This window comes from Formica exsecta, unplaced genomic scaffold (assembly GCF_003651465.1).
Source record: "Formica exsecta isolate Colony F162 unplaced genomic scaffold, ASM365146v1 scaffold120, whole genome shotgun sequence".
In the NCBI taxonomy this organism is placed as follows: Eukaryota; Metazoa; Arthropoda; class Insecta; order Hymenoptera; family Formicidae; genus Formica; species Formica exsecta.
In genome coordinates this window covers 233,230-251,458 of record NW_021848537.1, presented here as the reverse complement: position 1 = coordinate 251,458, position 18,229 = coordinate 233,230, and the positions used below count along the sequence as shown (strand labels likewise).

Sequence of the window (18,229 nt, the reverse complement as noted above, 5' to 3'; positions counted from 1 at the left end):
ATATAATTTTATTTATTTGAAGGCACTGCTGTGTTATTAATTATTGACGAAATAATTAATACTTACATGATGACGCGAGTTTATTTATTAATAATACATATTCGGGTTATCAGTATTAATTTCAATATTCGAGAAAAGTCCTTAAATCATTGAAACTCATTTTATGCATTTCAAGCATCGCCTATTTACAAATTATTTAGATAAATTTATTTATTTCTCTAAAAGCGTATTTATAAATATTATTGAATATATATATATATAGGTATATATGCGCGGATTATAAATGTTTATTTATCAAATAAATGTGTTTACAAAAGATTTACGTAAATGATGAAAATAAAATTCATATTAGCTTTTTGATGAAACATACACATTAGTATAAATTATAATTTTCTTTATATATAGAGATACGGAAAAGAAACTTTCCACAATTAACAAGTTCATAAAAGGAAAAATAATAATTTATTTTTTTGTTGTTAGATTGCTGTTATTATTGTTAAAATATTACTTATATTATACATTCCATTCAACACAATGATTCATATACGAGAGTAGAAACGAGACCGGTCGCGTGACGGTTACGTCGAACGAAATCGGTTCAACGATCGCTTAATTTAGTAAAAACTGATTTACCTTCGTCAAGTGGTTGCTCAGGGTCGCGGCGATTGACACTTTTTTCACGGGCGAGTTCACGGGAAATTCTGCACCTAATTCGAATTATCACGCACGTGTCACGAAATGACACATCGCAGTCAAACTTTCGTGATGCCGGTGTTTGCGGACATAAAATACTCATTTATGTGCAAATTTAATAATATTCTTACGCGCTTTTGCAATCATATATAAACGGGTACAATTACCGCGTTAAATTTCTTTGCAATTATTTTTGTTATTTGCGTTTATTTACAAAAATTATTGTCAGCGTATCTAAAACCGTAATTTTTATAATATCGCATTAATTCTGATATTGTTTATTATACTCAAAAATATTACGTGAAAGAAGCGTCCATGATGAGAAAAACCAAGTAAGTACCAAATTAAGTTTTTATTAAGATGATGTCGATCGGTACGAGTTGATAGGAAAGGAACTTCAGAATTAATTAGTAATAGCAGCTATTAACAGTTATCGGAATACCAACATCACGAATGATTTCTGTGTCTGTGCGTGCGTGCAATCGATACGCAAACACGAAGCCTGCGAGGCAGGGAGCGATGCCAGTTATGGTTGGTAGCTTGCAATCATTATGTGTAGGTCCTCGCGAATGTTTGCGCAACACAACCGTCGGTAGTTTGCTGCCACCGGCGACGATTGACTTGTCTGAATAACGGCACCTGTGCCGTTCTATAGAAAATAATTATTCGACAAACAGTACGGGGCCAGTTGTTCCTCGCGTCGAAATTAGGCGATAATTCGTTAACCTTTCACGAAACGCGATTTATTTCCGAGATTGCTTAATTTTAAAAATTCATGATCAGTAAACTGCATCATATTAACGAATCAAAATTTTCAGTTACTTAAGATTTATTATTTACTTTTCTTGAATGTGAAAAAAAGGTAAAATATATAATCTCGAGATACAAGAGATATAAAATTATTTAATTGAATGGTAAAAGGAATTCACTCGAATTAAAACTGCTGCAGTTTTGTTGTTCGCAATGTATTTTGATCAATGCAAAGGCGAGCTCTATTCACATATAAACCTGGAACTCCATTTTACTTTTCTCATTGTTGTGTTATCTGGGAATGCCTGGGTGCTCTCGCGTCAATTGAGACGGGCTATTATTCAGTGAACACAAGGTGGTAAATAACTTCTTTAAAAGTGAACTTGGGTGTGCCTTGGTTCTGGCATCCGGGCCTTCAATTCGGAATGTCATTGTGCAGTTTATGAATCGGACACAGCTCTGTTTGTGGAGAAGCGTAGAGTATCCAACGGGAACAAAGCTAACACAGGGAGGACCTATGGATACATTGATCTAGCGATCCATCTAGTCGCGTATAGTTCTACCGGTCTTGTCGGATAGACCAGAGAATTTCAAAATCCGTAGCTTAGTATACAAAGCTATTTCAAAAGATTTGATCAATATTTTAATAGTTTGACAAAAAAAAAAAAAAAAAAAAATTGTTTTGAAGCATCAGTTGAAATATCGAAATAATAACAAATTATATTATAACTTATTAAGATAACAATTTTAGATATAAAAAACATATGAAAATTAAGTTTACAAATTCGTAATTGATATTTTAATAAAGTTGCGCGGTTGGAAGATGAGAATGAGAGAGTTCGAAATGATTCACAATCGCTCACACTAAACGATCTTGCTTTTGCCACTCATGACGTGAGTTATCCTTCCTTATATAATTAATTTAATGAGGAGCCGGTTTTGGTATCTTCTTTTGGTGAATAATACAAAAAAAGTATACCGACACTGATGCTGAGTACACGCTGATAAAATGTGTATAACTTGTATTTAATTTAATGACCATGTTACTGTGTGTATGTGAAGGAATTTGATCGCACGAACACTTTCAAACAACATTCAAAAATAATTGAGTAACATTGTGTTGATTAACGAATTATAATAATAATCGGTGAACGGCCGCATATCTTGTCGAATGAAAATTTATGGAATATATTAATTTTATTAGACGTGCAAATTCGTCCGGTCATTGCATCTGATTGTCAGTAAAATTTGACTAAATGTAATCTGTAATCAAATTAATAATTGTTTTATTAATGCATTCCAATGATTCTGCGGCGATTGAATGACAGTAAAAGATAATCAGATAATGTCATAATGCTGATTAACAAATTACAGTCAATAATTAACGAAATGTGTATCTTTTTCTCTGATATTATTTAGTTGACGAAATGCATAAACGATAATTAAATCAACCATTTTATTAGCGGAGATTGATGATTTTCGTGACGATGATAGAAATGTAATAACGTCGTTAACATAATATGAATAATAGTTAAAAAAGAGACTAAATGAAAAGTCTTTAACAATTAATACTCTATTACAATTATTTTTTCGATATTTTTTAAATTTTAATAAAAAATATTAATTTTTCGGAATTAATAATTAAAGAAATTAATATTTACAATTTTATTTTCACAACAATTATAAAACCATCTTTTGGACGGTTATATGATAAATAAGGAGCTATAAATCTCTGTATCTCTTTTCATATTGTATACATAATTTTATAATATCTATAAATTTTATTATTGGAAACAATTTTTATTATCTTATTTATATTTTATCTGATCTTATTTCTTGGCGATATCAGATATCGATATTTCATACAGTAATTATATTATTGGAGATTCTACGCATACTTTCCTAATTCCTGATATCCGAAATCTCACGCATTCCAAAGTAAGTCGGTGTACTAATGAAGTCGTGAGAGGTCGGTCAGGAATGGTGACGCGGTCGAGCGCGTTTTCGGGCAGCGGGAATCGGAAAAGGGGAAGAGAAGATAGATGATTTAGATTCCACCTAAACGATCTGTCTAAGCCGGCCTGACGGTCCGGTGGGCAGGCCAAGTTCATCGCCGTTCACTTGGTATAATGGATTTAATGAGAAGGTAGCCACCTCCGCGCATCTCCAGAGATATGTCAGGAGTTACCCGGGTCCCGGGACAGGGTGGGAATCCTGGTATCCTTGTTCACGCTTCCTGCACGCAGAAGCACGCATGCTCTCGACGAAAGGGCGCTTGAGATGATCCTTCTGGGATCAGAAACAATGGACATGCCTCTCGAGAGGATAACGACGAGGTGAAAATTGTCAGTTTGTCGTTTCGAAGGGGCGTGCACGAGGGTCCCTAATCACTGTTCTCGCGGCTGGTATCTTGTTATCACTCGCCGCGGGCTACTGTATAGTTTACGGGCCCTTTTTATCCAGTCACCGTTCGAATTAACAATGCCGCCGTGACGTGTAACTATTCATTACGTCTTTTAGCGAGATACTCCGTCAAAATGACATGAACTCTTTCAGGATAGAATGTTTTTGTCAGGGATAAAAAAAATTGTTGAAAACATTTTTTAGAGCTTTTAACATACATACATAAGAGCTTATGTTTTATTTCTACACGTTTTTGAGATTTTAAGTTTATGAATTGCGTGTAAATTCTTTTCAAATGTTGAAAGTTGTACGAGTTAATTTATTGAACATGCGTGTGCGAATAACGATAGACTGTTGTAAAGTCTAAATTATATAATTTAAATTAAACTATAAAAGTTTATAATTTAGTCTTTACAACAGTCTATCACTCTATTCGCATTTTGAAATTAGAAAATTTTAATACACAAAGATTTAAGATGGATATTTAAAAAATTTGCTAAAATAAATTAAATTTATAATTTGTAAACGCTTTTGAAAAAAATATCTTTGAGTGTTATTAAATTTATTGAATTATTTTTAAAAGTTTCCACACAAATTTTAATATACTACATATATATATATTGTGTGATCAAAGGACTAAGAAATTTATTATATTGGAGACTGCACAATTATTCATACCCCCATTAATTTTAAAATAAATCGCAACCGTTCTATCATTATTCGCATTTGAAATTAGAAAATTTTAATATACAAAAATTTAAGATTGATATTTAAACAAATTTGCTAAAATAAATTAAATAAATTTATAGTTTGTAAATGCTTTTGAAAAAAATATCTTTGGGTTATTGAATTTATTAAACCATTTTTAAAAATTTCCATACAAATAAAAAAATAAAAAAAAAATATATATTTTTGTGTGTGATTAAAAAACTAAGAAATTTATTATATCGGAGACTGCAAAATTATTCGCGGCGTTAGTTTTAAAATAAGTCGCAACCGTTGTGCATCTTGATGCACAATGCGTATCGAAACTCGACGCTCGGGCGAAGCTTGGAAAAGACTATAAGAAAGAGAAAAGGCTTCGGCCAACGCCGTTGCGTTGCCCATTGTCGGCTTAGAAAGAACGGCAGCTGTGATCGTGAGCGCGTGAGCTGCCGTTTGGAAACTCGAGCCATTTATGCTTTCGCACCTTCACGCTGGTCGATCCCCCCCTCCCTCCCTCTCTCCCGAAACCACCCGTGAAAACACCTTACGCTTTTCAGCCAGGTAAATACTGAGATTCTTCTTTGAAATATTACGAATGGGTCGGGCATGGAAACGAGGCTGCACCAGCCAGTCGTCCTCTCAATCGGACTCCCGCTAAGATAAACTTTTCTTTAGCGGAATAATAATATATCTTTTCAAAATCTAGCCTTTTTAACTCTTCATTCATGCATCTTCTGAGCATCTTTTCGACCCGCATGTAAGCATAAGAACTATTCTTCGCGACATCCAACTTGTATAAAAAATTTCTCTTGTAAAGATTCTGAGATATTCTGTCAATATAAATAATCGATTCATTGTTAACGAGAGAATTATTTAAAGAGAAGATTATTTAGTTGAATTAATTTATTACATTAAACGCTATTAAGGAGATTAATGTTAAAATTGGAAGGGTAATATGTCAACACATGTTTCGAAGGATAATATTTAACGTTTATTTCTCATTTACGGTACAATATTTATAGCTTACTTTTTGTGTCGCTTGTAATATTATACGCGGATAATCGATACAGCTTAAGGTTCATCGTAACGATACGAATACAAAGGTTACACGTCGTATAGCAGGAAGGTCTCGCTCTTTGAGAACGAGATATTTTCCGCAGCTTATTTTCCCCCTCGCAAAATCGATTTGATCGACACCGTAAAGCGAAAACAGACCGAAAATAACCAACAGTTCCCAAGACAGAAATATAATCGCGTATTTCTGTCAGTCAATAAATTAACAAGAATTATAATTAATTACTCTTTTAAAATACATATATATCAATTACTTATTTTTAAAAATCCTTGAAATGACAAAATGGACGTTTTTACAGTATCTCCACAAAAAAAAACAATGCCAGATATCTAACTGGAAAATTAATAATAAATATCTATTTTTATCGATACATCATTGTTCTTAGCATTGCTCATTTCAATAAAACGAAGATACCATGATCATTATCGCGATGCGCAAGAATCTCACATAATACTCAAATAAACGACACAAATAAACGGCATTTAACTCAAATGTTATTATCTCGGATAAACATTTAGAGGCTACATTTATGACGCAACAATAATAATTAATTTCTCCACGAGAATAAAATAAAACGCACTTATAAAAGAAAAAGTTAAATAGAATTTTTTATATAAAAAGTTTTATTCGAGAAATATCGAAATTTTCAACTCACATAACTGGTGACATTGACTCGTTTTTAATAATTAATTTTTAGCAATTAATAAAAAATCACCGACGATGAAATTTTACTTTCAATCTCTCAACCATAAAATATTGCTTTATAAAAGTAATTTCTAAGATTCTAAGAAGTATGAAAACCTTTTTATCATTAATAAAGCCCGTGCAATTATTTCAGCTTGGTTATATAATGTTATATAACATTATATAATATTATATAATATTATACAGACTGAGTATATCTTTGTAATCAGTTGTGTGAGTTGAAAAAGGAGGAAAACAAAGAGGATGCTTACGTCGTTCCAACGAGATCGAACCACTCGCGACAGGTTTCGGACATCATGCATGCACACGATCTTCCATTTGTACTGCTTTCTTCGTCGAGAGCTATGCTCATACGCGAGGATGGAGACCGTAAGAAAGCGGATTCGCGTGCGGATATCCGGAAAAGCCAAGTTTTTGCTACACTATTTACACAGGGACTATGTACAACGTGTGTTCTTAACAATGTGATCTCTGTTAAGACTAGTCAGTTAACGACACAGCGGAAACCCCTCCCGATCTTCGTTGTCATTCGTAACGACGTTATCGTCGTTAATCCGTCCTTTGCTTCTTGGAATAGGTCAGTTGGTCATTCCGTTGGTCAGTTTTAATCTCGCTGCTAAAGCGAGATGCGATTATATATCCGACCGAGAAATGATCTAATTCTTCCTGGCCGCTCGAAAAAATTCTTCTGGATCGAGCGTTTTGAACGGCGGATGCGTCAAATTGTCGAATCAACAACAAGTTTTCTGAAGATTTTCTGAAGATTAAATATCTCTTCGTTTCATTAACGATCCTACTCTTCTTTCACAGCTTCTCCAACTTTTATTTAACTGGTTTATAAGATCTTCATTTATCAATAGAACTCGCACTGAACTCGCTTTAATATTGCTAGAATCTTTTAAAGATTATTAGAGAATTCTTCTAAAATTGGGAGTACTCTTCAGAAAAAGATTTCATCATTGCAAGTCTGTTAAAATCCGTGATTAGCTATTATGATGAGGAAATGGTGAAATCGCGAAAATCCATCCAGTAAAATAAAGGAAAGCTTATTTCGAGAAGAGAATAAAGTTTTTCTAATAACTCTCACATAACGTTTTCACTCTCGTTTCCGTGAAATCCGCGTTAGACGATACAGGGAGACCAGATCCCGTGTTCCTCTTGAAGTTACGTCGAAATCTCGACTTGGTTAGACGATAACGTTTTTTCCGATCGGCGCGATTGATAGTACCTCTTCATCTCGCCTCGTCAAATTCGCGAAATCTGCGTTAGCCGTCGCGATCCAGCCGTCGCGAGTCAGGCGTCATAGCAGCTGCTCGTCGAGGATAGATCAGAGCTACGCTCTGTCGGGTCAGAAGATGACCGTCAACGGCCGGCGAAAGGACTCGTTTCCCGGCGCGGGTGCCGTCTGATATCCGCCGTACTGGCCCATCTGCGGGCCCAGAAGACCGCCGGCCTGGACCGGTCCGGGATAGTAAGCGGGCAGGGTCGCACCGGGACTCGCAGCCGACGACGTCGACGTCGAGCTTGCGCTGGACGAGCCCTGCTCAGTTCTCTCGTGCTGCTTGCTCGTGTCCGGCGACTCGGCGGCCGGCGACCTCGCGGGTCCGTTCCCGCCGACGACGCTACCCGGGCTGGATTCCTCGTAGAGCTTGTTGGGCTCGTAACTCGATCGATTGTAATCAGCGATGGTCGGTTTCTGATCCATGTAGAGTTTGGACTGTTCGAAGTACGCCTTCGCCGAGTCCAGGTAGCTCCGGTCCAGATAGGTCTTGGGATTGGAGTCCAGGTACTTGGGGTCCGGGTACATACTCATCGCCAGGGTGCTGGGCGGCATGTAGGCAGCGCGATACTTGTCAGCTTCCATGGAATACTTCATAGCGTCCATCGAGCTCACCACCTGGAACACGAAAGGAAGAAACGTCTAGTCTCGCGAATATCGTTATAGATGTTCATATTTCGCGACAATAACACGGCTTGAATACAAATTTAGAGGGAGAACATTTAAAAAAAAATTTATTAACAGAAATTCTCGCAAGCGGCATCGAAAGTCTCAATAAAATCTAGAGAAATCGATGAATCCCGTTATATTAGTCTCCGCAGATCTTCGCATCTCGAGTCCGGACCCGACGTTAGAAAAAACGTACGACGGGTAAAAAGCAGGCGACAAATTCGAGAGTCCGACGCATTCGATTCGGTCGGCGAGCGCAAATCGCGAAATTGGTGGATCCGGGCGACACGACTCGGTCCGGAAATTTGTTCTATGTCGAAGACAACGCTGTGCCAAACGGCCATAAATTTCGTCACGTTGGACCGAGCACGTTCGGATGACCGGGCTGCCGCGAGTTGAGAAGGGGGCGACTGGCCCCGGTGAGATGACCGGTGTTAAAAAAAGAAGGAGAAGTAGAAGGACAAGAGAGAGAAAGAGAGAGGGAGGGAATAGCGCGCGTATTGCCGATTCTATAATTCGTGGCCGAAGGAAGGACCGTGCGGGATCCTTTGTCGGATCGTTAAGCGGCTTTGTCCAGATGATTTACATCCAGTCTTAGCAATGCTAAGTCCCTCTCCCGCCCGCTACGACCAATTGATTACAGCGCTCGGTTTCTCTCGCCTCGAAATCCCTCTTTTCCCCCTTCTCAACGATCCGCGAGAATCGGTGTGTCCGGAAATTAAAAAATTTCTTCTGGCCGCGCGACGTTGAGATATTCGCGTGAAGATTCATCCGATCGCGACGACTTCGACGATTATCATATTTTTATTGTTAAATGACTAACATATACGTACTTTGCAAGATAATTTCTCAAAATAATTCCGCACACGGTCTAATCGAGGACTGAATTTTAAATTGATTTTGTACTGCTTCGGAGATATTGAATAAAATAACTTGAAACCCGGAGCAATTTTTCTCGTCAATATTTAAATCTTAAAATTTGGAACGATTATATAAGAAATTTTATTAGATATATAAAATTATGTGAATATCTATTTATATAAATTCAGTAAGCAAGATACATTTTTCGATCTAATTATTTGCATCAAGATTTATCCAATTTTTTTATAGACATTATTGAAAATACAATATATAATATAAAGTCAGAAATATGTGCTAAAAGAATACCGTTATTGTATAATATGTCTGTAACTATGTGCAATTTACATCAACATCGTATTAAATGTTCGTTACTTTGGGATATGTCTACCCTCGTCATTATCGCGATAGTTTATTCCCGTCTTCATCTACGCCGTCGTTCTAGGAGACTTAATTATCCAGCGCGATGTCGCTGCTAAAGAGGACAATGACACCGTATACCGTTCGCCTCTGTTTTCGCTCACAAAAGACCGGCATTCTCTTTTCGCGCCATGTGTCGTCGAAGTCGAGAGCGAAAGAGAATGAGCGCACTTTATTTTCCAAATGGCCTCGAAGCGGTGGGAGAGAGCATAGAGAAACGAGAGAGTCAACTCCCTCACATCGCCGCATATTGTGCCGCGGCCCTCGATATTTCAGACGCTTCAACATTTTGTAAGAACTCGTTACTTCCGAAAGAAAGAAAGAGAGAGGGAGAGAGAGAGAGAGAGAGAGAGAGAGAGAGAGAGAGAGAGAGAGCTTATGAGAGTGTGCGACGAAGTACTCGAGCCATTCCCGTCACCGATCGTCGATTGTAAGATTTGTTTTTTACGAACACTGTAAAAAAAATTGACTGTAACTTCAGACGCAAAGTGTCTGCAGCTTTTTTGCAGGTACACTGTCTGAATTTTCAGACAGAATGCTGTCTATATTTTCAGATACTTCAATTTTCAGACAGAATGTTGTCTGTATTTTCAGATACTTCAATTTTCAGACGCTGTCTGTATTTTTCGACACTTCAATTTTCAGAGATTGTCTGTATTTTCAGACACTTCAATTTTCAGACGCTGTCTGTATTTTCAGACACTTCAATCTTCAGGCACTGTCTGCATTTTCAGACACTTCAATTTTCAGACTCTGTCTGTATTTTACAATACTTCAATCTTCAGGCACTGTCTGTATTTTCAGACACTTCAATTTTCAGGCGTTGTCTGTATTTTCAGACACTTCAATTTTCGGACATACTCTTCTGAACTTTTAGAAGAACGACTCTGATGATTCAGACAGATTGTCTGAAATGTCTTTCAGATACCCAGACTTGAAAATTCAGACAAAAACGTGTCCAAATTTTTAAAAAAATTTTTATAGTGAAATTTACGATAAGAAAATTGATTGTATAGCATATTTTGCTACGATTTAACCAACTCTTTCTTTCTCTTATTACATTGTTAATTGTAATACTGAAGGAATATTAATGTGTCAAATCAAACTAAAGAAAAGGATTCTGTATATTGTAGACAATTTTTTATAAATTCAGACTCATTTTTGTCTAATTTTTCAGATTTGGTTATCTGAAAGAAGTTTCAGACAATCTGTCTTAATCATCAAAGTCGTTTTTCTGAAAGTTCAGAAGAGTGTATCTGAAAATTCAGACAGTGTATGTACAAAAAAGTTGCAGAGCCTTTATCTGAAGTTCAGTCAGTTTTTTTACAGTGCATTTTAAATTGATCTTTTGATTTAGAAGACAGTTAAAAAATGTGAATGTAGCAACTTGGAAATAATGCATATGTACGGAAACTGTCCATCAATAACTCTCGTCTTTAAATTTCTCTCTCGGAAACTGTGGTCTCGATTCGATCGCGTTGAGAATTCGCGATTGTTTGTTTTTTTTCCGCGATCGGATTCCTTCGTAACCGCTGATTGCGCTTCCGGTGCTGATGAGCCGGCATGAGAGGAAGAGCTCAAACTCCGGCCGGGCATGAAGATAACGTTGGAATTCTTCGAGCGTGCCACGCTCGCCGTCGTGGTGTTCGCCAATAATGGTCGCTTGTATCGCGCCGGTGCGTCGTTCCAGACGCGTCGGCCATTCAGCCGGTGAATGCAGAAATAACTAGCTATCTGTTTGTCTCCCCGTAGCCAGCTGCGGAAATTCATACACAGACCACGGTCTCCGGTTTCTGTTTGCGAAGCCACCCGGGGGCCCCTTTGTTGCGACAACGAATGAAACGTACCTACACTCATCCTCTCTCCTGCTCTACCTTCCGTTCTTCCACCCTCATTCTTCCTCCTCCACCTCCTTCTCCTCCTCCTTCCACGGATCGACTCTTCCTCTCTCTCTCTCTCTCGCGCGCAATTCATCTCTCTCTTTTTCTTCTACTTTCGCTTTATTTACGCGGGCCGACGATCTGTCTCGCGGACTCGATACGTCCAGTCGCCAATTGTCTCGAAGATAAATGGATTTGTGATTGTGACTTTGTGGCGTTGCAAAATGTCGGCGGGTTAACGCTGCTATTGAAATAGAAACATCTCGACCAAGATTACTCGCTAATTTCTCTCTCTCTTAGAGGGTTCAGTATTTTTATACAATCTGACATTATGTTAATAGTTATTTCTGTCAAGTGATTTTTCAATCAAAGAAGCTTTTACACAGTCTTTTTTCTCAAAAGGTTAAAAAAATTGCGTGACAACCCGCGCTTTAAAAAAAAATATATTTACATTATATATTCCTCTAAAAATATTTGATCCAGAAAATGTAATAAAATCCATATCAATAGCAAAACAATCGCGTTTTATTAAAACAACAGTGGCTGATCAATTAGTAATTCGCGCGAGCGTCAAAGAGAATTAACCGGTCATTCACTGGTGCATCTATCCCGCGTCCGTAATATGACGTCGAAGCGCCTCGCGCCTACACATATATTGATATCACGTGAAAGAATTATCGACTTACCTGAGCAGGTGCCGTGAGACCAGACATGGCCGCCGATTGTTGTGCTGCCGCTGCCGCGGCCGCAGCCATGCTGGCCGCCGACAGGGAACCGTAAGCCGCCGCAGGGCCGTAATAGGTGCCCATCCCAGCTTGTCCCATGCTACCGGCCATCCCTATAACATTAACAACACGCCGATATCGATAAATAAGACGGTTATTTGTGGGATCGTCGATTCATCCGCGCGATATATTAATTGTGCGCGAGTTGCACTTACATAACATCGACAATATGGGAATAATTATTATATTTTATGGCGCGAGTATGTTTGTGATTCTGTGGGAGATCGTTAATTAAAGCGTAAGGCTAAGAGTGTCAGAAAGGAAATGTATTTTTACGCTTAGTCGTGAGTTGGCTGCCCGAATATCTGGCGTTTTTTTCTCGATGGATGGGCTATTGAAGGACTATCAAAGGAGATGCGACGGGGAAATTAAAGTATCCACGTTCTTGACACGTAGATATTACGATGTTTTAAATTGTAGTTTCATCAGTCGAAAATATCAAAAATAAAATAAGAGATAGAAATGTTGGTTTAGGAAATAGTGAGCGGTTACTTTTGCTTCGGGATAAGAATCGCGTTTTCTTTTGCCTTTCGACAATGACCGCTAATGATGATCGGTTATTTTCGGTGAAGATTGATATCCGGTTCTCTATGTAACGCGTCTCTATCTCTTTTTTATACCGTTTTGCATGTTTTGCCATTCGTTTAGAAAGAGAGGGAGACGAGAACGTGTATACTGGGTGGCTTATCGATCATCGACAAAACCTTCGACGAAGCCCCATTGTCGAGTGAGGACGATAGCGACCGGGAGACGTTGCTCATTCGCTTCGTTTCAGCGAAGCTAACCCGAAGGAGGATGATTGGCGTTGAGTTCTCCGAGATTTATGATCGCCAATGACGCCCGAAGATCTCGCCAAAGGCAAGACGGGTGTTCCGGCGATCGAGTTGCTCGATTCTGGACGTGAAAAAATCGCGTAAAATCTTTATCGGGATCTCCAATTCGTCGTACTTTATGAAGCAGACGAATGCACTTATTGAAAAGTGATCAAATTTGATATATTTTTTATATATTTTTATATATTTATTTAGAATAATAATATAAATATATTTTCGATAATATATTCTAACTCTCTTTACATTAATTTAAAGTAAAATGTCAGCTGATTAGAAAACATTGAATACGTTGTTTTTATAGTAACTTCGTTAAAACGTATTATCGGATTTTTTGTATCGAGCTTTTGCCTTTTCGATTCAATTAGAGTTAATCGGACGTGGTAGAGTTTATTTACGGCGTCTGTCGATTTTGATTTATCTTTTTCGCCGGGCAGAAATTTGAGAACAGATGTTCGATGAATCGGGCTCTTGGTAGTACGCGCGAGTCCCCTCGGTTTGCAGAGATTTGTTTGCCGTTCCTGGGTTGCTATTGTCCTCATTGTTTCGCACCTCGTACCGGATTACGTAATTTTGAATTTCCATGCCGGACGAAGGCGCGCGAGGGAGACGCAACCTGATTACTAAGTCTAAATATTTTACGCGCGTCGTGACCGTCTGTCGCAATTCTCCCGTGTCGCATAATAATTCAAATGCAAACACAAAAGATTCTACCGTGCGACGTCGTTTTCTCCGTTCGGCGCATCTCGTTCTTCGCGTTTCGAAACTCGCGAATGGTTTACGTTAGTCTTTCACGTACCCGTAAGATCTGAATGAAAAATAGATAAGGAATTATGTGCGATCTTATGTGTTTGCATTTATCGGAGAAATAAAAATATACACTAATTATCTCGGTATGTGTTTCGTATTTTTCATCATATCACAAATAAATTTGGAGTTGATGCTTTCTATAAAAATATTACTATTTAGTTTAATTTTTCAAATTATTAAGGAAAAATTAGAACTTTGAAAATCAGTGGAAGAATTAAAAAACAAAATTTTATGCAACTTGAAGCTTGAGAAAATTCTGTTTCTCTTAATTGGAGCACGCTTTATCGTTGTAGATCGACTTGATATCGCGCGGGAGCACGGGGGTAAAACGGAAGAAGGGTAGGGGGGGGGGACGCGCTGGAATAAATCCTCGAATAATTCCCTTCGGCGCTGTAGGACCGTACCTTTGCGGAACGCTCGTGAATTCATTGGACGCAGGCACGCGAGCGCATAAACATGTCGCGGGTTCATTATTTATCGAATTGTCTTAAGCTTCTGCAGTATTATGCGAAAGTCCACGCAACTCAGCAGTCACGCCCGGGGGCTGAAAGCGCACGACTTCACGGAGATACCCGCGATCGTAAATCTATCACTAGTTGAAAAAAGGACAATCACCCACGTAGAGTACATACGTATATCCGGTGACAATTCAAAAGATTTTAGGGGATATGTATTTTGCATTTCCTTTCCTCCGTGTATTTTACGATCTCCCTCGCGCGAATTATTAATATATTATCGTAAAAAACTAATTTTTATTTAACTTTAAAATTTACTTTAATATTAATATTTTAATAATTTGATTTTTCCTTTGAAACTATTTAAATTCATATTTATATATTTAATCAACTTTATTGGCTTAATTTGTTTTCAAAAATTATGGGATTATGATAAATATAATTTATCGCAGCAGCTGACGTTAATAATACAAGTATTGTAAGTCGCGATCGGAATTTCGAATTAACATGAGAATTAGCGATTACGCGCGTTGTCCTCGATTTTGCGCTTGAAACTTGTCTTTAAATTGGATCCTTAGGGACAAGCAGCCTCGTGCCGGAGCGGAAATTTAAGCCGGTAATTTATCCCAACCACCCACGCGCTTGTCTTATGCACGTGCCACCGGTCGAGAGGTAGCAGAAATGTCCGGAAGGTACTGAAAATGACCGCTGGGGAAAGAGGAAAAGAGAGAAGATGACCTTTTTTAGAGAAAAGATAAGAAAGTGGTGAAATAGTTCTTTCGAATAAAAGAACAAAAAGGTGTTTTTGCCTGAAGGAAAGACTATTGTGGCAAATGCCGATTCAACAAAGATAATAACCGTGATAATACGATACAATACAAATACAATAACATAATGAACGGGTATTTTACACAAACATACATAAATATTGACAATGAGATAATGATTTTCATAATGATAATACATTGTTGGAAAATTTGGCCTTTTTAACATATATCGCATGTCTCAATCGGGCCACACAAATTTTTGTGTTAATTTGACATAATATGGATATGTTAAATCCTGACATTAATATTATGTTAATATTTCAACACAAAATGAATGCAAACTGCATAGTAATTTAAAATAAATTTTATGTAAAATTAACATATTTTTAATGATAAAATTAATTTAGGAAAAATGTTATTGACTTTTATTATAGAATAAAATCAACATCTCTTTTCTGTAAATTTTAACAGTCACTGAATTTTGAGTCACTAAATCCTGTCACTAATAATATAAAACATATTTATTGTGTAAAATTAAAAATATGTGCACATTAAGTTATTTTTACACTTTTTTCAATTATTTTAATAATTTAACATTTGAGTTAAATTAACACACCAGCAAATATGTTGAATTATCATATGAATGTCTTAAATATTTAACACAAAGATTTTAACCGACATATTTTTTAACAAGAAAACGTAAATTAATAAATAATAAATAATAAATTAATAATTAATAAGAAAACAAAAAAGAAATAATAAATATACTTTCACTACATGTTGAATTATCATATGAATGTCTTAAATATTTAACACAAAGATTTTAACCGACATATTTTTTAACAAGAAAACGTAAATTAATAAATAATAAATAATAAATTAATAATTAATAAGAAAACAAAAAAGAAATAAATAAATATACTTTCTAATAATGTAAAAACACTCTTTTAATTTAAAAAGATTTGAATGCTTCATTTTTTTTATCGCTCTGACGCAGTAAAATTTTGTATTTTTCTTCTCCAGATTCTAAAAGTATTCTAAAAGTGCGAATCATTTTGTATGTTTCCTGTTCGAGATAATCTAAACGATGCAGGAGTTTCGATCCGAGCCTGAATAGAAATGTGCAGGGAGAAGGTCACGGGAGGAGATATAAATGGGAAGTAGGAGAGACTCCACGTCCGATAAATCGGAGATTACCGATCGCTTTTTTGCGGCGAGATCGCGTGGGCGTCGAGGGATAAATTCCGGCCTTAATCGCGACATCACCATTGCCGGAATTCATAATTTCTCGAAACATATCTGTAGAACTCTCGCCTACACTCGCGGACACGAATTACATGACGATAAATTACAAGGTGAATACGGGCGCGTAATATATAATGCGACATAAATATTCGAATGCTCTATCGTTTTCATATTGAAAATACGATAGCAACAAGAGAGAATTGTGATAATAAAAACGACGCGTTATAAAAGCGGTCCAAACCCACCAAGAAAAGAGAGAGACAGAGAGAGAAAAGACGCTTCTGAATTTACATATAAATCTTCTGAAACGCGCTCTGTGTATATATATATTATTTAGAAGTAATAACAATCTCAAGTCGGAATAGTAATGACGGATGGAAATGATTTTAGTTACACGAGTTTGATTTAATTCGTAATTAAACGTGTAGTAATTAAAGCGATAATGTAATACAGTTATATAATTTGAGAGATAAATCAACGATGACGGTAACGATTAATTAATGTCAGCACTACGGTGAACGGTATTTTAAATAATTACAATATAGTAATACGAATCCAAGTACCAATTGATCGAGCAATCTGCGCTTCGAAAAACGAATTGCGATATTCGTAAAATATCTTGTTTACACTCGTTACTTTTAACAATGCAATTATCCATACACTTTCGTGTAACAAATAAATAAGTGGATGAGACGAGTTTTGTTTACGCGAAAAATATACACGTATTATTGATACTGTAATGCAGACAAACGCGTCCGGCGCGCTGTCACCTTTCTTGCTTTGTGTCAAAGAAAGATTGCAATAATTAAATTACAAATCGCGCCGCGTTCATCGCGCATAATGCATTCGCTTTTCCGATGCGTGTTAATTAAAACAAATTGGTAGCGCATTTTCCGTGTTCTTCGTACACGCTTTTGCACGGGGACTCGGATTCCATTACGCTTGCTCAATTGTCACAATAAACTAACCAGACGTGACGTGATGTCAGCGCGTAGTCGCAAGTGTTGGGCACGTGTGTTTACGCAACTGCGAGGTGCAATATTTGTAACAACATTTTCACGCGCTACTTCGCTGCATTGCGGTGCAACGAGGTGATTCTCGTCAAAGCCGGCGGAAAGGTCGATTTTTTTTTTTTTTTTATCGTTTAAAAGCGGTAAATATTCTCAACGAGATGGGTGTGATATAAAATTGATAATATTATTAATGTTAGTATAAAAATGTAGTATACACTGTTGGAAAATTTGACTTAAATTTAATATTGCATGTCCCAAACGATCTACACAAATTTTTGTGTTAATTTAACATAATTTGGATATGTTAAGCGGTCACATTAATACTATGTTAATATTTCAATACAAAATGTAAATGCAAACTTTATAATAATTTAAAATAAATTTGGTGTAAAATCAATATATTTTTAATGATAAAATTAACTTGGAAAAATGGTATTATATATAGAATAGAATCAATATTTTTTCCTGTAAATTTTAATAGATAATTTCCGTTATTAATAATAATTCATATTTATCGTGTAAAATTAAAAATATGTTCACATTATGTTATTTTTACACTCTTTTCAGTTGTTTTAATAATTTAATATTTGAGTTCAATTAACATAATAACAATATATTAAATTAATATGCTATTACAATATATAATACATGTATATTTCATATATTAATACAATATATTAAATTAACACATAAATGTGTTAAATATTTAACACAAAAATTTTAACCGGCATATTTTTTAACAAGAAAACACAAATTTTCCAACAGTTTATTGTGGAAATGTAATATTAATCGATTTAAAAAAAGGATTTACTTTTTGATATTTCGAATCACATATGATATAATATTATATAATTTATGAAATTAATAATTGAAATAATTACCGGCTC

General features: G+C 36.3%; 1 protein-coding gene across 1 annotated transcript in view; it reads right to left on the bottom strand.

Annotated features, from left to right (window-relative positions):
- Positions 1-5,519: 5,519 nt before the first annotated feature.
- The window catches only part of LOC115243355 (transcription factor Sox-19b), a 33,054-nt gene continuing 20,344 nt past the window's right edge, over positions 5,520-18,229 (bottom strand). The window contains exons 4-5 of the mRNA XM_029820275.1: positions 12,124-12,281; positions 5,520-8,228 (exon numbers count right to left, since the gene is read on the bottom strand). Of these exons, the coding sequence (XP_029676135.1) occupies positions 7,680-8,228; positions 12,124-12,281 (707 nt within the window). The 3' untranslated portion in view covers positions 5,520-7,679. The remainder of the gene's footprint in view (positions 8,229-12,123; positions 12,282-18,229) is intronic.